At 36.9% G+C, this 20,997-nt stretch overlaps 1 protein-coding gene across 2 annotated transcripts in view; it reads left to right on the forward strand.

Moving 5' to 3' along the window:
• LOC149799163 (uncharacterized) overlaps nt 1–19,975 on the forward strand; it is a 114,907-nt gene extending 94,932 nt beyond the window's left edge. Inside the window, exons 17-18 of one of the 2 annotated variants that reach the window (XM_089958343.1) lie at nt 10,578–10,726; nt 13,290–19,975. In XM_089958343.1, the coding sequence (XP_089814469.1) occupies nt 10,578–10,726; nt 13,290–15,607 (2,467 nt within the window). In that variant the 3' untranslated portion in view covers nt 15,608–19,975. The remainder of the gene's footprint in view (nt 1–10,577; nt 10,727–13,289) is intronic. The other variant, XM_089958344.1, reaches the window with a different exon arrangement.
• The last annotated feature ends 1,022 nt before the right edge of the window (nt 19,976–20,997 follow it).

A 20,997-nucleotide genomic window follows, 5' to 3' on the forward strand; every position in this document is an offset into this window, starting at 1 on the left:
AACTAGCTTGAACAAGTTACTGTTCTTTATGATTGTGCAGTTTTCAACATCTCAGAGGTATGGCCCCATTGGTATTCTCTCCTGGACATCTCTGTTCCAAAAAGAAAAGTTTTCCAGAAGTCTCACTAAGATTTTAAATAGGAGTCCAGGACTCCCATTTTGGTAAAAATAGGAGTCCCACCAGCAAAAGTTACAGTCCCCTCCCAGAAAACTATACAAATTATAAGAACTGTTGGTTGCCATTGAGTTTAATTTCTACATTCTTTATAACAATGACTTTGCTCTTGTTTGTCCATCAGAGTCTGAATTTTGTCAATCCAAGGAAGATCTTATTCAAAACATTAAGCTAGGTATCGCACACTTTCTTACTTTTGGCTACTGTCCAATCCAAATTATCAGTTCTAGTAACTTTAGCACTCTCCTGAATCTCGTTACAATCTTCGTTAGTTTGCTGTTGAACCCCAAAGTACTCATTCAAGTCTCAACATGTCATAATTATGAGGTCACATGCACTGCTTACTCTGCTACACTCTGAAATTAACACAGTAATGAAAGCTAAAGTTGTTTATTTGATGTACTGTTATAAATGACCACATATACATATCTGAATTCAAGCACTGTAAATATCAGTAGATGTTCCCAGCTATTGCAGCATGTTCTTTTGATGTACTCTTATAATTGGTGACATGTACATGGTAGTGGTTGGGGGGGGGGGTAGCTTTCAGCCACTAAATTCTGTGATTGTAAATATCAGCACAGCTAATTGATCAACACATTTTCCCAATAAGCCTGTGGTTAAAGCAGGACTGGCAAGTCTTTGAATTTTGCCGCCCACCTATTACATGCGTACGGAGGACTCTCGCCTAAGTGATTTTCTAATTAAAAAAAGTTGGCATCCAAATACGCTTTATTAAGCATTTCTGAGACCGCTGAGTTTTCACTAACATGAACTCTGCCAAAGATTCACTTCCTTGAATCAGTGCTTTGCTGCCTCTTATGCCAGATTTTTTCTCTTCCATAATGCTGTATTAGGGTTTTAAGTCCAACATTCCCATAGTCTGCTTGTTCAGACATAGGTATCTTGAATAAATATAACCGGCATATTGTCCATCCAACACGTACATCGGACTCGCACTCATCATCAGTTTTGGGCCCAGATCACACACTGGTATTTCCAGTGACATTTTCCAATGTCCAACAGACCGATATACATGAAATTCATTGTCATCATAGCTATCACCAGCCAGTATTTGCCGACAGAAAATGTCGTCTGAAGACAAACCCTGTTGTAATTCAGCTACTTTGGTTTCCTGTGTGGCCCTTATTTGAAACATGCATTTGTAAAACTTCCATGATGAGAATAAGGTTAAAACTAGCATAAATGGTTGTTCCAGGACCTAATGAACCAGTCAAATTTAGTTTAACAGCCGCTCATGTCAAACCAAAGTATCCAGCTATCTGGATGTCGCATCTAGTGCTGCGAGACTGCTACTGGCAGCACGAATTATGTTGCGAAATGCACTTTGAAAGTTAAAAGTTTAATAAAAATTGCTTACTGCGCAAAGCACATATTTTATATCCGCAACGTTGACATAATTTGCAGAACGCGTATCACTGCTTTAAAAGTACGCTACTTCGTACAAGTTGTGTGCACTCACATGTTCTGGCATCATTTTCTGACCCAATATTTTATTCACATTAGACCACTAATAGGCAGTTAGATGCGATTTCAAATAGATATTCATTTTTTTTTCTTCTGACAACCTCACCAGCGATTTCTCATTTTGTTAACACAACCCACAACAGAAGTGATTTTCTTAACCAACCTTCCACCATCAGAATCAAAATAGTTTGAAACACAACCTCCTACAGAAGTTTTTTTTTAAGTGCCGTCCCGGGGGTGGGGGGGATATATGTTTTACTGGAACAGCCCTCAGTCCAAATCTAGTGATCGAGACATTTTACATTTACACCCTTCCTCTGACCCATAATCAGGTTTGGCATGGATACAAGAATGCCTCTCCCTCCAAATACTAAATTGCTTTGTATGGAGGATATATTGCAGACAGATGCCAACAGATCTTAAATCAAAGGCACCCAGTATGATCCTGAAAGCTTTTGTCAACAAGAAAGTTGGATCATGCAAATCTAAGCCACCCACTGGGTATTAGTCCAGCTCTCCTTCTGGACATGATATAGGCAACGAAACTGAGCATATGGGAGTGTTTTGTGGTTTTGCTGCCCAATCCTGACATATTGTTCTTTTGGTGAATTGTTTACTGTGCTGGCTGGTGATTAACCTGTCTAGCCAGCAAACTGACAATGATAAGACTGAGTACAAATTAAAATTTTCTAACCTGTATAATAATGATATTTGTTCATATTTATAAAAATTACGTTGGTATTATCAAGCATTCTCCTGTAGAATCCAGGGATAGCACTTTCCATTCTGTTTTTGATGTATATTTGTAATAATATAGTTATGTCAACAGAACTCACCAACTGCTCTGAAACAGTACATACAGCACTAATAATGCTGGTTCAGTGTGTTCAAGTGCAGCAGCTAAACAGTCAAGCTGTCCAACAACTCCAATTCCATCTGAGCCAACCATATCAACCCAGTCATCTGTGTCTGGCCATCCATATCAACCCAGTCATCTGTGCCTGACCATCCATATCAACCCAGTCATCTGTGTCTGGCCATCCATATCAACCCAGTCATCTGTGTCTGACCATCCATATCAACCCAGTCATCTGTGTCTGGCCATCCATATCAGCCCAGTCATCTGTGTCTGGCCATCCTTCTAGTGCAGAATATATTCAGCATGCTGATTAGACAGTGAGATCCAGATCCGTACAGTATGACATATCCCAGGAAATACCTACTGGAGGAAGACCATTCTGACATAGGGATGATTCTGATCCTACCATGGAAAGAAGTGAATTAAGTTTCAAAGTGGCCATAGAAGAAATTGTTCTTATCCTACCACCTACAGTGTACCTCACTGCTGATTACAAATACAGCTGACAAAATCTAGGCTTTGGTTGATAAGAATGTCTGTAAATATCTGTCTTTCAGGATTTTACCCCAATCTTTTCAAGATTGTGGAAATAGCTGGTCACTTAACAGAAAATAATCATCGAGCCTGGTAATAACAATACCTTCCTTAAGCAATTTGACTTTCATTCACCTTTTATCCATAATGGCTTAAGGCATACATGACAACCATTACGCTTTTGCCTTAATCATTATGCTTTTTTTCACTAAATTATGCCTTACACATAAATGTACATGTATTTGGATTACGCATTTTCGATATATTCAACTCCAAAAAAAACTAATAATTTGTTTTCTCATTTGTATTAACATCCCGTTAATCCCACAGATAGAAAAGAAAGACGGCTTCTATCTATGATGTAAGAGTACGCTTGTCCGTAGACTTGCATGCACTTTCCTAACAGTATTATGTTCTATTTATAGCAGCTGCCCTATTTCCAAGAAACAGGCTGGTTCTACTTTCAAACTTTTGACCTCGGTTTCTATTTATAGCAGCTGTTATGGTTTAGTTAGGAGAGAACAGACTGGTTTTCTAACATATAATCTTTGCTCGCAGATTCTTTGTTCTAATTTATATCTGGTATGGAACCAGTCTGTATGTATTTGACACTAAAATACTAACTCCAGTACTAAGGTAATTTCTTTTTTACAGCAGAATTAAATTGTGGACATGAAGTTTATAAATGCAGAGGCATTATCATGTACCGAATTCTTAATATAACACAGACTACCCCTAGCGGTAGAAGATTGCATTGGTACTTTGTTCAAACAGATGTTTCCTGATTCCAAAATTGCAGAAAATATGCATGTGCAAGAACAAAATTATCTAATATTGTTAGGTGTTTAGCAGAAGATACTTCACTTAAAATTGCAGAAGCCATGAAAATTGGGCCGTTTAGTATTGTAACAGACAGGAGTAGTGATTATGACAAAAAGTTGTACCCAGTCTGTGTAAGAGACTTTGACAACGAAAAGGGCAAAGTCAGAGTGCTCTTCTTTCCTTACCATAATTAACAGTAGATTCCACTGGAGAAAACATTTTTTTTTATATGCCTGATAATGCTTTCAATAAACATAAGTTGGCAGAATTGTATGGGGTTTTCAGCTGATACTGCATCAATGATGGCTGGAATTCATAAAGGAATTGCATTCTATATTTTGAAAATGTCTCCATCATTGTACATATCAGGTTGTCTCTGTCATATGATGCACCATGCTGCTGGAAAGGCTGCTTATAAATTAAAAGGAGAACTCCTGAAGTATCAAATTGGCCCTCAACCTGACGATGTACTTAATGTGGACAGAGTTGATTTTTTTTGTCTTACTTCCCAGCTAAAAGACCCATTAACTGGAAGATATAAATTTCCTCTTCTTTTTCAGGTTATAAAAAGAATATTGGTTCTTTACCATTCTAATGATGACTATGAGAGATTGTTCAGCATTGTTAACAAAAATAAAATTGAATTCAGATAGAGGCTCTGTAACCCAGCATTTAGTGCTCTACTGGTGTGCAAAACATTTATAGTCTCAGCTAGTACTGTACAAAGTGTTTTGAAATGCAGTATGAGAGTCTGTTGCTTTTTTAAAGCTCAAAGTGTTATATATGAAAACTTGAAGCAGTAATTTGTGTTAAAAGTCCAGAGGGATAAATAAATCATTCTGTACATATGCTCATTTAATTTTTATCATGTTATATGTGGATTAGTCTTTTTCTGCTTGGATTACTCTTTTTGTCCACTTGGATTACACTTTTTCCTCGCCAGGGGTTGGTATATATAATGTTGCACAGTACTACCTATTATATGAATATGACTAGCCTTGACAGTGGTTTATCTGCCCTAAATATGTAATTTCCTCATTATTACAAAGTGGACAGACAGGTATTCAGTGCCACATCAAAACTTGTATGGAATATGGTTTGTGTTTCTTCTGTGTTGGATTTGTTCCCTTACAATGCACCTCTTGGCAGAGAAGGCCAAAAATGGTCATGCTTGAGATGCAGTTAGTGGCATCTCCATAGTCATTAATCGGATGATCCATCATGCTGTAATGGCTTCCTGTAATCTAGGTCTGATATGAAGGAATACACTGTTGCACTCTTCTAACACCAAACTGTGACATCCCCTCTATTGTCCCTCGCAAGTCACAAGGGGGTATCAAGCTCATTCTGCTCCACAGCTCATTGACCAGTTTATTCCCTCACAACAGGACGTTGGTACAGTTGGCTTTAGAAGGGTTCCACATCTCATTAAGCTGGCCCCCTCCCATCTTGTCAGTCCCCTTTATGATGGAGACTCTGACTGGCCCCATGAAGACCAGCATATTGCAGAAGGAGTAATAACATTTCTGGACAAAAGGGCAGTAGAGATTGTTTTTATAAAGCATCTCTGGTATTCTATTCAAGTCTGTTCTTGGTCAAGAAGCCAATGGGAAATTGCACCTCATAATAGATCTACGCTGGCCCCCTCCCATCTTGTCAATCCCCATCATGATGGAGACTGACTGGCCCCATGAAGGCCAGTATATTGCAGAAAGAGTAATAACATTTCTGGACAAAAGGGCAGTAGAGATTGTTTTTCTAAAGCATCTCTGGTCTTCTATTTCAGGCTGTTCTTGGTCAAGAAGCCAATGGGAAATTGCACTTCATAATAGATCTAAGTAATTTTAACCTATTTATAAAAGCCCAAAGGTCTGTCTGTTTGTCCATATATCCCAATGAATACGTAGTAAATGTGGACCAGTCTGAAGCATATTTCCACATTCCCATTCATGTAACATCAAGAAAATGCTTGCATTTCACCTACAAGAAAGCACTGTATCAGTTTCATGTCCTACTTTTTAGCCTCAACGTCAGTCCTTGGGTTTTTACCCGTACATTGGATTCCATCATCATCATTCCCCACAAGACATACTCATCCATGATGTCAGCATACATACAGAAACACTTGGTAAGTTCGGTTTTGCTTCACGATGTGCACAACCTTTTTTGTCTCATTCAAAGCTTATTGTGGATAGTACCATGGACAAGTCAGCTGTTGTTTCTTTTCAGCATTTCATTCATTTGGGTATGAAGTTCCTCATTCATATGAACTTAGTCTGTCTGCTTCATAAACACATCAGTTGCATTGTCCATGTGTTGGACGGAGCTTCTGATGAAAATTTTATAATGGCAAGAGAGTCGATCTCATGAATCTTCATTTTGCTGATAACTCTCCTCTCTCAGTGGCATCCGATTTCTAGTCCGTTGGATCATTAGATGTAGATCTCATTGGAAATCAGGTACTTCCTAATTTATTGGCAGAATTGAGAATGACTAGCATCAGGAATTCCATTGGAAGACCCACAAGCACAGGACACAATCTGCTGTGATGGAAGCCTTTCAGGTTGCAAGTCCCACTTTTGCTATCAGACTTAGAGATCGTCAGTGACAAATGGACACAACATAAGGAAACCCATCATGCTTCCTTGAAGCCTTGGCTTCAGCATCATGAGTAGGCAGGTTCCATGCTCAGTCCATGGATCAAAACTACCTGCAGTTTCGTTCCAGTGGTTTAGCCTTTTTAATGATACAACCAGGTTTCATTGAGAAGAACAGGCTTCCTTCTACTGGCAACCAGAAAATAACTTTATGGCCTCTCTTGTCTATCAATATTTCAAGAGAGGCAAGGCTACATAACTCAGTATGTGCTCTCCAAATTTATCTTAAGTACATGAAGTCCATCCAGTCTAGACACCAGAGGCTTTCCTCCCACTAAAACCAGGAATAGAGAAGATTATCTTCCTGGCTAAAGGGAGCTATAAAGTCAGCACACTCTGATCTCTCACAGGAACATGTGCATCTGATGAGGATTTCTGCTCATGAAATAACAGCTATTCTACAAGACTTGCCTTTCAACAGTGTCTAAATTAGAGATATAATGTATCAGTCAGTTGGGATGCCCTGTCCACTTTTCCTCTTTCTCTTCTTGTGACATGGCCTCACACAATATGTAGTTGAATCTAGTTGGTCCTGTGGTTTTTATTCAGACAGTCATGAGACCGTGCCACTTCTGACACAACCAAACTTTTGCTGGATTCTGCTGAGAAAACCTTTTATAGTTCTTGTTAGAGTACAGGAGTCCACAGGGTAGTTTCCTGTGCATGTATATACACTTGTCAGCTATCATAAGGAGAGTTTTACCTTTAAAAGTAGGAAGTTCTTTTGACCATGCTGGGTACGTTTAGGCAGAGGTTGGTTGCTTGGCATTTTCTTCTCCTCTAACTTGTTCTCCTAATGTTAACATGATTGGGTAATGTATTTGACAGAGAAAGGAATGTTTATAGCAAATTATGTTTCTCCGAAAATACTGACCATGTTACATTACTGTAAATCCCAACCAAACCTACCAGCAATGCAAGCATATTGTCTAAGACAATGCTATAAATTAAAACTGATGATATTGGTATATGGAGTGCCACCTAGTGGGGAAAGAGAGGGTACTTTAGAAGAGTTACTACCCTTCATCTATACAACATATTGACAGATAGACTTTTTCAAGTTTTTGGGAGACCAAGATTCAGGAGTTAGCAGAAGTAATTCCGATTGTTAATCTGATTGGGTAAGTATTTTTGGAGAAACAATTTACAGTAAAATTCCTTTTTTCATACATTGGTGTCATTTTTGATAAGACACTGTTCCACAGAACCCTCATCAAACCATTTTTACTCTCTCACTCTCATTCTCTCTCTCTCTCTCTCTCTCTTCAGGGTAAATATTTATCCTGATATACTATTTTCCACACTGTTTATAAATTTTAAAATTACAAGAAAATGCTTAAGGTCACCTTTAATTCTGATTCTTAGAATAACTATATATGTGTACTTTGAATTAGCCAACATTGTTTTGGGTTAGCTATACTGGTCATTTAATGGAGGATCTTATGGGATTGACTGTTGTCCATCATCCAGCATCTGTCTTGGCACAAGTTTTTTACTGCTACTCCGAAGAAATTAATTCGATAATTGCCATGAAACTTAACACACTAATCCTTCCATGATCAAGCTGGTCCTTAATGAAAATGGTGCTGCTCAGACATCCAGTATGGCCACCACTGCAGCCATGTCAAGAATATTGTTATCACTACTTCTCCTAAATGGATTGTTATATCAGCATGGGGTTTTCACTAAAAGGCTTGTCATGATGTCTAATTGTTCCTAAATGAAGATAAATGTTGGTCTGACATCAGGTATGACCATCTTATAATTCTTGCTATCACTGTGCTGTCTGAATGGAAAGCCATATTGACATGGGGTTTTCACCACAAGATTTCTTATGCTGTCTAGTTGGCCCCTAATGGAAATGTTTTTGCTTTAATATCAAATATCACTGCCACAATGACCACGTTGAAAATATTATCACTGCTACTCCAGACCTGTCAACCCTCACAAGTTGACCATAAAATTCTTACTGAAACGACCCTTAAATTATACAGATCTGGGTTTCATATTGATTCAGTGGAGGTCATAAGGGAAGCAGTCTTAACTTAACAGGAGTACCTCATATGCTTTAAGTTGCCCGTATTTTGCATGCAGAGTGCCTGCATCGATCATCAAGCTGCTGCCTATATAGTATTTTGTAAAAATGGCATTCCATAAACTAAAATACATCGGAGTTGAAAAAGAGAATATGCCACTTTAAAGGTTTAAAGAGTCGGCACATAGGTATACAAACGAAGAATCAGATGCTTGAGGAAAAAAACAGGAAAGGCAAAATTTATGTTTATTGGACATCATGTGGTGATCTGAGTATGTCCCATGGTGGGAGAGATAATAGCCATTGCCACATGAAATTCGAAATAAACCCAAACACTGTAAAGTTGGGACAATAATTAAGAAGCATTTGAGCTCTATGGGATTTGAAACTGTAGTTTCCAAAACTGCTGGAGGTAATTAAGATCAAAGTGTACCTAACGTTTCTTTTAGCTCAGTATAATGTTTGCCTTTGCTGCATCAGCCTCAGACAACGCTTCTGAATGTTTTGAATGCATTTTGTTCAGGTTGACAATAGCAGCACATGATATTGTGTTATATCTTAGTAAAAATTGGTCAAACTTACAGAAAGATATCAACTACCTTACTGAGAAAGTCTTGGAAGATTTGGTAAAAGACCTCTTATGATGTTTGATTGGTGCAAAATAAAAATGGTTCTGGCCACAACATGGGCTTTGCTGAAAATCTTGTTAGTGCTTTTCTTTCTAAATGGATGGACATGACAGCATTGGGGTTTCAGTAAAAACAAAACAACTTGAGATTGATGGACATATCAACATGGGGGTTCTGAGTAAAAGACTTGTTATAATGTTTTACATAATGCTAAATGGATGGTCATAGCAACATGAGGGTTTTCAGTAAAAACTTTTATGATGGGTGATTCTAAATGGCTGTTCATATCAGCATGGGGGTTTTCAGTAAAAAAAAAAAACCAAACTTTTTATGATGTCTATTTAATTCTAAATGGATTGTCGTGTCACCATAGGGGTTTTCATTTTTTATATATAATTATGATATCTACTTTATAAATGGATGATATTATCGACAGTGGGGTTTTCAGTTATAAAAAAAAACAACTTTCTATGATGTCTACTTGATTCTTATTGGTTGCATGTCAACATGGGATTATTTCAGTAATAAAAACTTTATCATGTTGACTTTATTCTAAATGAATTGTCATTAACAACATGGAGCTTTTCAGTATAAAACACAAAAGCTTTTTATGATGTCTACCTGAGTCTCAGTGGATTGTCATGTCAACATGGAGGTTTTCATTAAAAGATGTTTCATGATGTCTACTTGTCTGTCAATGGGTGGTTATTATATCATGTGAAGTTTTCAGTATAATTTTTTTTTTAAGATGTCTGCTTGATTCTAAATGGAATGTCATATCAGCATTGGGTTTTTCAATAAAAACGTATCATGATGTGTGGGTGTTTTCATTAAAAACAAAATTTTATGATGTCCACTTGATTCTAAATGGATGGTAATGTCAACATGGGGATTTCAATTAAAAAAAATCTTCTAAAATGGGTGCTAACATTCAGAATGGCCTTCACGTCAGCCATCTTGAAAATCTTATCTCTATTCCTTTTCAATCAAAAGTTATATTGACATAAGGGATTTAACCAGAAAACTTCTTATAATGTATAGTTGTTCCAGAATGAAAATGGTATTGATCTGTCATCAAATATGGCCACCAAATTGGCCATCTTGACAATTGTATTGCTGCTCCTTCTAGATCTGTCTCTCTGCCCACCTTATTTGCTCTTTGTCTATTCCTCTGCCATATTCTTGTCTTGATTTTTTTGCATGATCTAGTCTTTTTTCTTTAAATCTTTGTTTAAAACTAAGAGCCTCTAGTTATGTCTATGTATGTTTGCCAGCTTATATCTATTTCTGTCTCTGTCCCTGCTTAATTGTTTTGGATTCTGTTATTTTATCTCTCTCTGAAAATAAATCAGCGATGAACGATTTCTACTCTTATCAGAGACATTGATTCTGAGGCCACTTGTGAGAAAGACTGGGAGAGTGAAGAAGAGGTCAGTGACTTCAGTGAGGAGGAGTTCCGTCCCCCCAGATATGCCACACGCAAGAGCAATCGTCGCAGGAAAGGTTGGACAAGATATGATGGTTTTGGTATATATTTAATTTTTGTGAAGATATGGTAGTAAGGTTGATGACAGTTCTGTAAGGTTGATGACAGTTCTGTTTGGGACATACACTTCAGATACATCTTAGTGTTTTTTGAAGGTACATATAATTGAGTGGTAACATTGTTTTCTTTAATGGTTCACCTAGTTTTCTGATTGTTTTGTAATTTTACTTTACTGTGAATCACTTTAAATTCATGGGTATCAGATTTTATTGTTTGTTTTATAAAATAAATTTTTGTGGGCTCTTAATTTCAAGGAATTAACATATTAACCCTTTACCTCATGCAAGCGTCTTTGGACGCCTTTACTCCATTCGCATGGAAGCGCCTTTTGACTCCTCTACTCCATTTGCATAGAAGCGCCTTTTGAAGCCTGCTGTAAACATCAGCCATTTTAAGCCAGTTTTCGTAGCGCCACCTTCGGAGGAAAACCCCTAGTAGATACTACACTCATTTCTGCGAATGACAATTACGTCAGACCACATGGTCACTGTTTATGCTCTAGTCGATATCTGCTATTTAAAGTAATTGGGTCTCCACTCTCCAAAATGGAGGTCGTGGATTTCATTCAGTAATTACGAAGTTTTCACAATTAGAATCACAGCTGTGAAAAATTCAGTAACTTAGGTAGATGCTGTAATATTGATGTAGGCAGCATTAGATTTTATAGATTATCAAATTCAGATGACTTAGTGATGTAGACGCAGACGAAAAATTTTCGAGTATGAGAAATGGCAGCTACGGTTGGTCACGTGGCCTCACTGAGATGACAGTGAACGAGTTCTCTCAAGATTTTAAAGCACATAAAAAAATTCTTCTGTGAAAAATAATCACACAGCTATAACAATCGGACTTTAGTCTTAATTTTTCCACACATAATAGACATGTACCAAAAATGTAAAATGGTTAAAATTACTGTTAAACATAACATACACTACATTGCTTAACAGTTAACTGGCAGGCCTATGCGTATGGAGTCAAATAGGTAACAGGTGTTCTATTTATAGCGCGCTGCACTTTGTAACTATGCTCTGTGAGGTAAAGGGTTAAAAGAAGAATGTAAAATAATGCGTAGTGGTGTATATTTCTATTAAGGATTATACCAACATTCAGTTCCATGCGCAGTAATGGGGTTTATTAAGTTATTCATTGCTTACACTTAGCACAGGGTGGAAATCTTAATCAGAGGAGATGCCAACATCTGTTTTTGATTCTTTTAAACAAGCTTAATTACACTGATGTAATTACCATCGTAATTAGGTGAGGGATATCAGACCCAGCTGGTCCTTGTATTTTGCTGATCTTTCATTTTTTTCACTATTTCTCATATGTTTCAAATTTTATTGGACTGAATTTTAGTGGCTGTTCATTATTATAAATAAATATAATATGTACATTGAGAAGTAAAACGACACAGATGGGGAATAATTTTCCATGTATTACTATTATATTGTCAGATACAGCCATTGCATTATAATTCAGAGCTTTCATGTTACTAAAATTTTGCATACAAATTAAATTGTGATCAATCAGTTTCCATGTTCATGTTTCATAAATGTATCTTAAGATATCTATTTCTTATTAGTGTATACAGTCTACCTATTAAATAAAACATTAAATCAAATGGGTGATATCATATTATTACATATGACTGGGTGGGTTGGGGGCTTTTGTTAGATCAGCATGATTTCACTGTGGTTTTAAATTTGTGCTTAGCTTACCCATGAAAAACCATAAGAACTGTTATCCCATTAATAACAATAGATTCACGGTAATTATTATTAAATATTATCAGAGACATTTAGATTGTCTGATAAAACATGTGATTAAACATGTAGACCATGACTATTACTTTTCTGGTGATGCATGCATTGTGACAGAAAACTTTAAGGGCATTTGACTTGAAATTAGGGACTAGTCGGACCAGGCAGGATGTCTGAGAATATGACAGTATTCCAGAAAAGGGGAAGGATGCCATGTGGCTCCTGGTTTTCTATTCTAGTTGGAGAACTGACATATTCACCATAGGCAAATGACAATATGCGTCTGTAAACAACAGGCCTGGAACTGATGCTGTATTTACAAATTTTTGGACTGATGTTTTATTTACACATTGTTGGACTGATACTTTATTTACACATTGTTGGACTGATGCTTTATTTACACATTTTTGGACTGATGTTTTATTTACACATTTTTGGACTGGCTAGATGATCATGTTGTCCATGCATAACTTTTAATTTGTTTACTGCGCTAGGAGACACGTATTATTACCCAAGAATGCAAGGGAACAATAATTGATTGAAAATTAGTCTTTTCATGAGCAATTTATTCTCCCTTGTATGTCCAATACAGTTGGACGAGTTTGGTCCATAATTAGAACAGCACTGTGCATGACATTAACTAGTGAAATTTCTTGTTGTTTCAGGTTAAAACATGAACTTATGCATGTTCCTAAACCATTTCTTAAGCCAGTATTAAATCTTCTTGGTATGTTATTGCTGGATGTTTTTACAGTAACTTACTGCCCATTCTTATTGTTTCCAGTGGATGATGATGATGACTGTGATAGCTTGGAGGAAAGAAGCAGGAGGAGGACCACACGGTCCTCAACTCAGAGGAGAAATGCACGTCATGACATTCTGAGTGATGAGGAAGAAATGTCTACAGATGAGGAGACTGAGGACCTTTCTGATTATTGGTCATCCTCGCAGGAAAGCTCCAGGAAGAAATCCTTAAAAGCCCAAAACTTAGGAAAGATCAAAGGAAAATCAAAAAAGAAAAAGAGAAAGATAATGTCATCTGAGAACGAAAGCGAAGAAGAAGAAGAAAGTGACAATGAAACTATAAAGAAAAGGACAAAGGATAAAAAATCGTTGAGGGAAAGAGATGATGATGATGATAGTGATTATTCTGAAAGTGATTATGAGGAAAGAACTTATAGGCGGGTGTCAAGAAGGAACATAAATAAACGGGTCAATTATAGAATTATGCTTGGATCTGAGTCTTCATCAAATTCTTCTAAGTCCGCAAGTGAAAAGACAGAATCTGAAGGTGAAGAAGTGGAAAAGATTAATACATCAAAATCCAAAAAGAGAAATGTGATTGTGTCAGATTCAGATGGCACAGATGATTACTATGAGGAGGAGAAAAAGGAAAAGAAGGAAAAGAATTCAGCAGAGGAGAGTGAATCTGCTAGTGAAGCCATAGATAAAGGCAATGCAGCTGGACAGAAGAAAAAGGAACTAATGGATAGTGACACTGAAGAGAAAGAAGGAGAAAAAGTAGATGTATCAGATAAAGAAGATGAAGAAAAGGAGAAAGGTAATGTTGAAAAAGAAGAGAATGAATCAGAAGTGACATTGTCCAAAATAGGAGAGCCTCTTAGAGAGGAGTTAAAGCCTGCTGAGAGTAAGTCTCCTGAACAGAAGGGAGACAGTCAAGACAAACAGGACAACATTGTGGAAGAGGAGAAAGAGACAGCTGAAATTGTGGAAGTAAAGAAAGAAAAAGAGGAAGAGAATATGCCAAAGAGATCCCCACAAGAATCCAGTAGTAGCTTAAGTGTGAATGATAATTCAGGAAATGAAAAAACTAAAGTTATAGAGAAGAAAGAGGACAGAATATTTTCATCCAAAAAGCCAGAAGCTCCAGTAGGGGTTGTGAAACCAGAGGTCCGGCAAGGAGTGATTGTGGAAAATCGTCAAGGTGTTGAAAGCTGCACCCCTGGTCCCATACCTGGTCAGGGGTATCCAATGAATTATCGGATGGGGAGTCCAAATCATGGAATGAGGGACCCAAGTTTGGCAAGTCCTCCAATTGGGAGCCCACCACCACATTTAAGAGGTCAGGAGCAGGGATTTCGGCAAGTGTCACCCAGCTACTCGCAAAGCAAGGGTAGTATGGGAGGATATATGCAGCCTGGTTTTCAGACTCATCACCCCCAACAGCAAGGCCCTTACACACTTGGCCATTCAGGTCCTTTCCCTCATGGAGACCCAAGTAGATTTTATCCCCAGTCAAGTCAAGGTCCAATGCAACAGGCACCATACTCTGCATCTGCAGGTCAGCCTTATATGTCCCATCCTAATGTGGGACCCCATGGTCCCTATCCTGGTCCATATGGTCACAGCATGAGTAATCAAGGTCACCACAGCTCACTGTCAAACTATCAAGGTCATTCTCAAGGTCATTATGGACCTCAGGGGTCTCTTGGCCCATCATATGGAGGTTACCCACAGGGTCCCCATGGATCCACCCATCACCCACAAGGCTTTCACTCTCCACCACCCCAGGGCCACTTTCAGGGACCGCATCCTCAAGGACCTTACCCATTGTCTCAGCCCCAAGGTCCTTATCCCGGGTCTGCCACTGGACCCTATCCCTATCAACATGGTAATCCTAAGGTGGTGCCTCACTCCCAGGGGTCATATCCTCATCCACAAAGTCACTCAGCATCACAACATATGTCAGTAATGAGGCCACAGATGGGTCCACAGGGAATGATGAGTCCTAATTTCCCTCCACAAGAAAAGTCCTTTATGCAGACCTCTATAACTGATCAGGGAAAGACACCGACAAGTAAGGGAACACCAGAGAAAGGAGATGGAGAAAGACCTCCCCCTAAATCAGCAAAAGGCAAAAGTAAAAAAGGAGAAAAGAAATCAGTCTCCAGTATACAACCACTAGAACCCATGAGAGCCCCAAAACGCAGTGGTTTTATGATGGATAACATTCTGAAACCAATTTCTACACCAGAACAGGGACCCTTTCCCTCTCCTGCCATTCAGCCAGAGGAGGATATGGATGAAATAGAGGACATTGTAAATTATGTGGCCAATGATGAATATTTCAAAGAACATTGACCTGTTAACTTTGCACTAATCTTGTATGATAATAATACTGTAGGGAAGGTTTTGGTTGCAGCAAAATCTTTCACTTGCTTGTGCACTTATATATCAGCTATTACATTGAAGAGACATAGAGAGAGGGGTGTTTTGGTGTTATGCGGCACATCAACATAAATAGGTTTTTTAGTTCTGTGGTAATTGAAATTTAGTGCCTTGCCAAAGGAGATGCCATAGTAGCAAACTCGGGCAAATCCAGTGATTGAATTTGAGCAAGCACCCATTCAGTTGCAAGTGCAGCATGTGAACCACTGATTCACTTTGGCTTCTGCTGGAGTGTGCATCAAACCTATTTTACATCCCTGAGCCCATGCGGTGAGTGAGAGAAGCAAACTTGAAGCAAGACTTTTTATTAAATTCTATTTGCATTGAATGTAAGGAATATTTAGTCTTCGCATTTGTAGAAAATTTATGAGAACTATCATTTGTAGTAGTACTTTTTAAGCGTTGGTAATTTTTAAACAGTTCATATGCTCTCATTCAACATTCAGCATGTAATATAGTATCATTGTCCTATGACATGTTCTAAGAGAGAAAAATAGGAAGATTGTCTGAGGAACGTTATGACCACATTGTACTTTTTTATGCTGAATTTTCAGTAACAGTGACTCCGTTCCCTGTTTTACCTCATAAGTTCACCACTGAACTGAAATGTAAAGAATGATCCACAATGACAAATCACAAAACTTTTACTCATCTGATTAGCATGTGCATGATATGAATCTGGGAAAATGAACAATTCAGCAAAATTGGCACCAAACTATGGTGCTTATTATTAGAAATGTAAAAATTATGTCCCTTATTTTTAGGTTTAATTACAGATTATGTCCCTTATTTTTAGGTTTAATTAAGGACATTAATCCTTGCATTATGGCTTGTTACTCTTTTAGATCTAAACCTGATTTTGTTTATTTTTATGTCCTCATCATCATTACAGATCATAATTTCTACATTTTGATTCTACTAGAATACAGTAATTTTCTATTTAAGTGTTTTTCTTTTCTCTTTCATTTCTTTTAATTGTCAATTTAATTTTAACTTTCAGTCTTGTATGTCACATACAAGTTCAAATACATTTTTTGTCATTTTTCATCCAGTTTTATTCAAGTCCTTAGTATCTCCTTCGAAATTCAGTAAGGGTTATATGGAATGAATTTTTAAAAATGTTTTGCATAGAATATCCTGGCAGCCATGGAAACATAATTTGCTACCTCCTAGTATTTCATCACATTTTCTATCAATTGTTTTATTTGTACTTTTTTTTTCCATGGCTGCCTGTGCCAAACTAGGACTGTGTTTTGTTTTTTTCTTCCTCTTGAAGTCATATGAAAAGATACATCCTAATTCATTCTTAATGTTTACTCTATGGGCTTAACTTGCTGTTAATTTGTTTGCAAAAGAGCAGTGCCAGTAAATAGAAGATCTCGGGTTTATTTTATGTTTATTGAATTACATATTAGATTTGATGTGTTTCTTGCACTATAATAAGTAAAGTTGGACCAGCATACAAGATTGATATTGGGAAGGCATCTTTACCTATGGAATGGAAAGTATGCGATGCATTTTTTTTTCAAACACAGTTAAAAACAGATGCAATACTATATAGCTTTTTTCATTTGCTGTAAATTCCACCTTATATATATATATATATATATATATATATATATATATATATCTCTATAGAGAGAGAGAGAGAGACATACATCGTACATATTCAGTGTGATTCCTTATGTTGACATAGATTATTTCTATATGCTGCTGTACTGAGTGACTTTTTCACAATGTAAAATGCATTTTAATTGATTGTTCATGGTCCATTGTCATTTGATTACATGTAGAGTAGAGATCTCTTAATTAAAAATAATGTAAGATGGCAATTTTATTTATTTTGTATCTTTTTGTTCCTGAAGGTAAATTTTTGTCTGTGGTGTGAGAATCATTCTTCATAATGGGTTCAAAACAATTAGACATTGTGGTGATTTTACCTCATTATTTGATTAATATAAAACAGTTTCAGAATTAGAAAAACTTATGGGATAATGCATGGAGTACAATACAGTGCTCATGTATAAATCGAGTTCAACTGCAATTCAACATACACCCTGATCTGCTGAGGCATATTGTGCTGGATTATCAGGGTTAGTGTTGTTTGCTTTGCTGATTACTCCTAACAGACTGCATAGACCTCAACCTGCTGACATATTATGCAATGCCAGATCTGGGTTTGCATTTGGATTCGACTTATAGATGAGAAAATACTGTTATTAGTCCTTAGGTCTTTCTGTCATTCATTGATGAGATAGCCCTTGGGAATTGTACATTAATATTGTAAAAATTATACTGAATCTTAAATATACTAGTGACAATAAACATGTGAAGCTTAACCTGTCTTTGACATGAATCCTAAAATAAATACAAATAAAATCAGTTTTAAGGACAGGCAGTTATGCAAAACTGTCAGATGGATCATCCAGTGCTTGAAGCTTGATAAATTAAGATGATCTGCAAACAAACACCCCTGCCCAGATTTCATTCTTTTTCGTTAGAGAAATGCCTGTTGTCTACACTTGTGGATTATGCATATCATGCAGCATATTTTGATATTCTTTACATTTCTCTTACTTTGCAATGGAAATGAGATCATTGTAGATTTCACAAGACATTAGTGTGGAACTTACTAGACATATACAGTTCAACCAACATGACCTATTTTTTACTGTTCATGTTGTCACATTAGTTATGTTCACTCCTAACAGTGGAGGAATTACCTGCTTGGCATAATCACAATAGCTTAATCCTTCTACTTCTGGACAATTACTCTACTGTACAGAATGATATTTTCATAGCCAAAATTCTCCACTCCTGTTCTTGCAAGGTTTCTCGTGTTTTAATTTCTAAGTAATAGTGTAATAGCAGTCCATGTGTGCATGGTATGATATAAATTAGATATAGCATAGGTGTTCATCATTATTATTGTTATCTAACTGGTGTTTTTTTTCAAAGAAGACAGATTGATTAAATGTACAGTGAAAATATTTGTGCCCTGAAATAATGATTTGTCATAGAATGAATGAGTTAAATGCAGTTATCCAACAAAGATTCAACATTTTTCTTTACTTTAAAGGACCTCTAATGTGGTACATAAGGTTGCAGAAACTGGCATTAGGTGTAATAACATGTGCACAGAATTAAAGTAAAATATATACCATCTGTACTCCCATTTATGTTGAGCCAAACTGCAAACAACATAGATCCTGTTCCACCATAGCATAATGTGCCTACAGATAAGGTTCCAAGCTGTTTGTTCTACTGATAACTCCTTTTAAACTGCACCGATCCAGATCTACCTTTGCAGTATGTGACAGCAGATTTGGGTCTCAGCATTCTGCAGTTGGACTCTGATAAGTGTGTATCTGGCATTCAATATAGTGTAATCTATTTTGCCAGGTATTTATGAACATGATAAGCGTAAAGCAGTACAGTTAAACCTATCTTGAGAGACCAGTGCTGTGAGAGACCACCTGTTTTGAGAGACCAGAATCTCCATGAACAGATTTATTCATTATATAGTGATATGACCAGTTATGAGAGATCATTATTTTTTGGCAGAAGGGGTGGTCTTTCAAGAAAGGTTTGACTGTACATTGACAATCCATTTTGAAAGACTTTCAACACTTACTTTAGGATTTGCCAGTTTTGGATTCTGATGTATTGTGTCAGCCTGCATTGGGAGCATCAGTATATACAGAACACTTTACACCAGATTGCACTGCATTTCACTGCACCTCTCATGACTGTACCACCGTACTCCCTAAGTCCATTTGTTTACAGTTTCAAAACATCAAGGACAAACTTTTTGTAGCTTTTGTATGTACGCCAGAGTGTTGTGTCATGATGTTGTCTCTCATATTGAAAACAAGAGAAGAGGTGGCATTGTGCCGTTCGCATATCATGCACACATAACCGACTCATGCATACTTCCTGAAGAGTTAACTCAAACCAGTATGCATACCATGGCAGTGTTCAGTGACAGTGAAACATTTTTTTAGTGTGTTGACTTCTACTTTGTTAGAAGTATTGTTATGTGAACTATATGAAGAAACTGTGATGCTGTACCACCTGAGAAAATCTTGGACTTTTGAGGAAATACAGATGGTATATCAACTTTTGACCAAATGCTTTTTTGGTTTTGCATGCATTGTCTTTATCATTCGTTTTATATACATTGTACTGATTTTTAATAGCATTATCTTTGATATGTGATCTTCTTGTCCTTCATGTTTATATTTGTTTAGAAGGGTTAATATCCTAAAATTTTGTTGTGCATTTGTTCACTTTTAATTTTTCTAACTTATACTTGACACCGTATAACCACTATTTTGATGAGGTGCCGTTTTATACTGCTTCATACACACAAATATACATAACATCCATCCATCCAATTTTCCGTCTATTTACTAATTCTTTTTCACAATTTACATTTACCAGACTTTATGGATGGATTGCTCTAGGAGCAAAGAAGAAGCCTGTCGATTTGGTCAGTTTAATGGTCAAAGGTTAAGTTCACTGACTGAAAGAAGGAAAATGGTTTCAGCACAATAATGTTGGTCCTATATCACAGACCTGGACAGCTTGCATATAGGTCACTAAAACAAACTATATATTCTGATGTCGTTAGTGGTCATGCCATGGTGAGTGAATTAAGAAAATAATGATTTCTGCACAAATAAGTTCGTTCAATTCCTTGAACAATGGCACAAGTCACTGAGACCCGGTGGTAAGTATTCTCTAGTCATCCATTCCCAACTAGTTTCTAGATGGAAGAGGCATATAAAGTGCCATTCAGTGTAGACTTGTTTGCTAATTAAGATGGCCGGATGACTGAACAAGGCAGAAACAAATATCAATGTGTTAAGTAAACAGATGTAAATTAACAAAATAAGAAGAAGCATTTAATTTAAAATGTCATTTAAGAGAAGAAGCTAATGTTTTGGATTTCCAAACTTAGGTTGTAGGCACGGATGCCAAAAGTTACAGAAAATATTTTCACACTTCATAAGAAAGTTTGTTATTTCTTTCTGACCAAATGTCATGCTGAATTTTATATACAGTATATTATGGAAAGAATCTGTTAATATGTTAGATAATCTGGCACCAACACGAAATAGTGCCACGGTTTAGCATCCCCTGACTAGATAATTCATTATGTTGAATGACTTGAGATAGATATCACTAAATTACCTATTTGGGATTGAAAAATTAATCACAACTTCGACTACTTCTCCATTACAGAAGTAATAGTTTTTCACTCCCACTTACTATTAAATACCGGAGATAAACAAAATACA

This window comes from Sinohyriopsis cumingii, chromosome 5, assembly GCF_028554795.1.
Source record: "Sinohyriopsis cumingii isolate HCF-2022 chromosome 5, ASM2855479v2, whole genome shotgun sequence".
In the NCBI taxonomy this organism is placed as follows: domain Eukaryota; kingdom Metazoa; phylum Mollusca; class Bivalvia; order Unionida; family Unionidae; genus Sinohyriopsis; species Sinohyriopsis cumingii.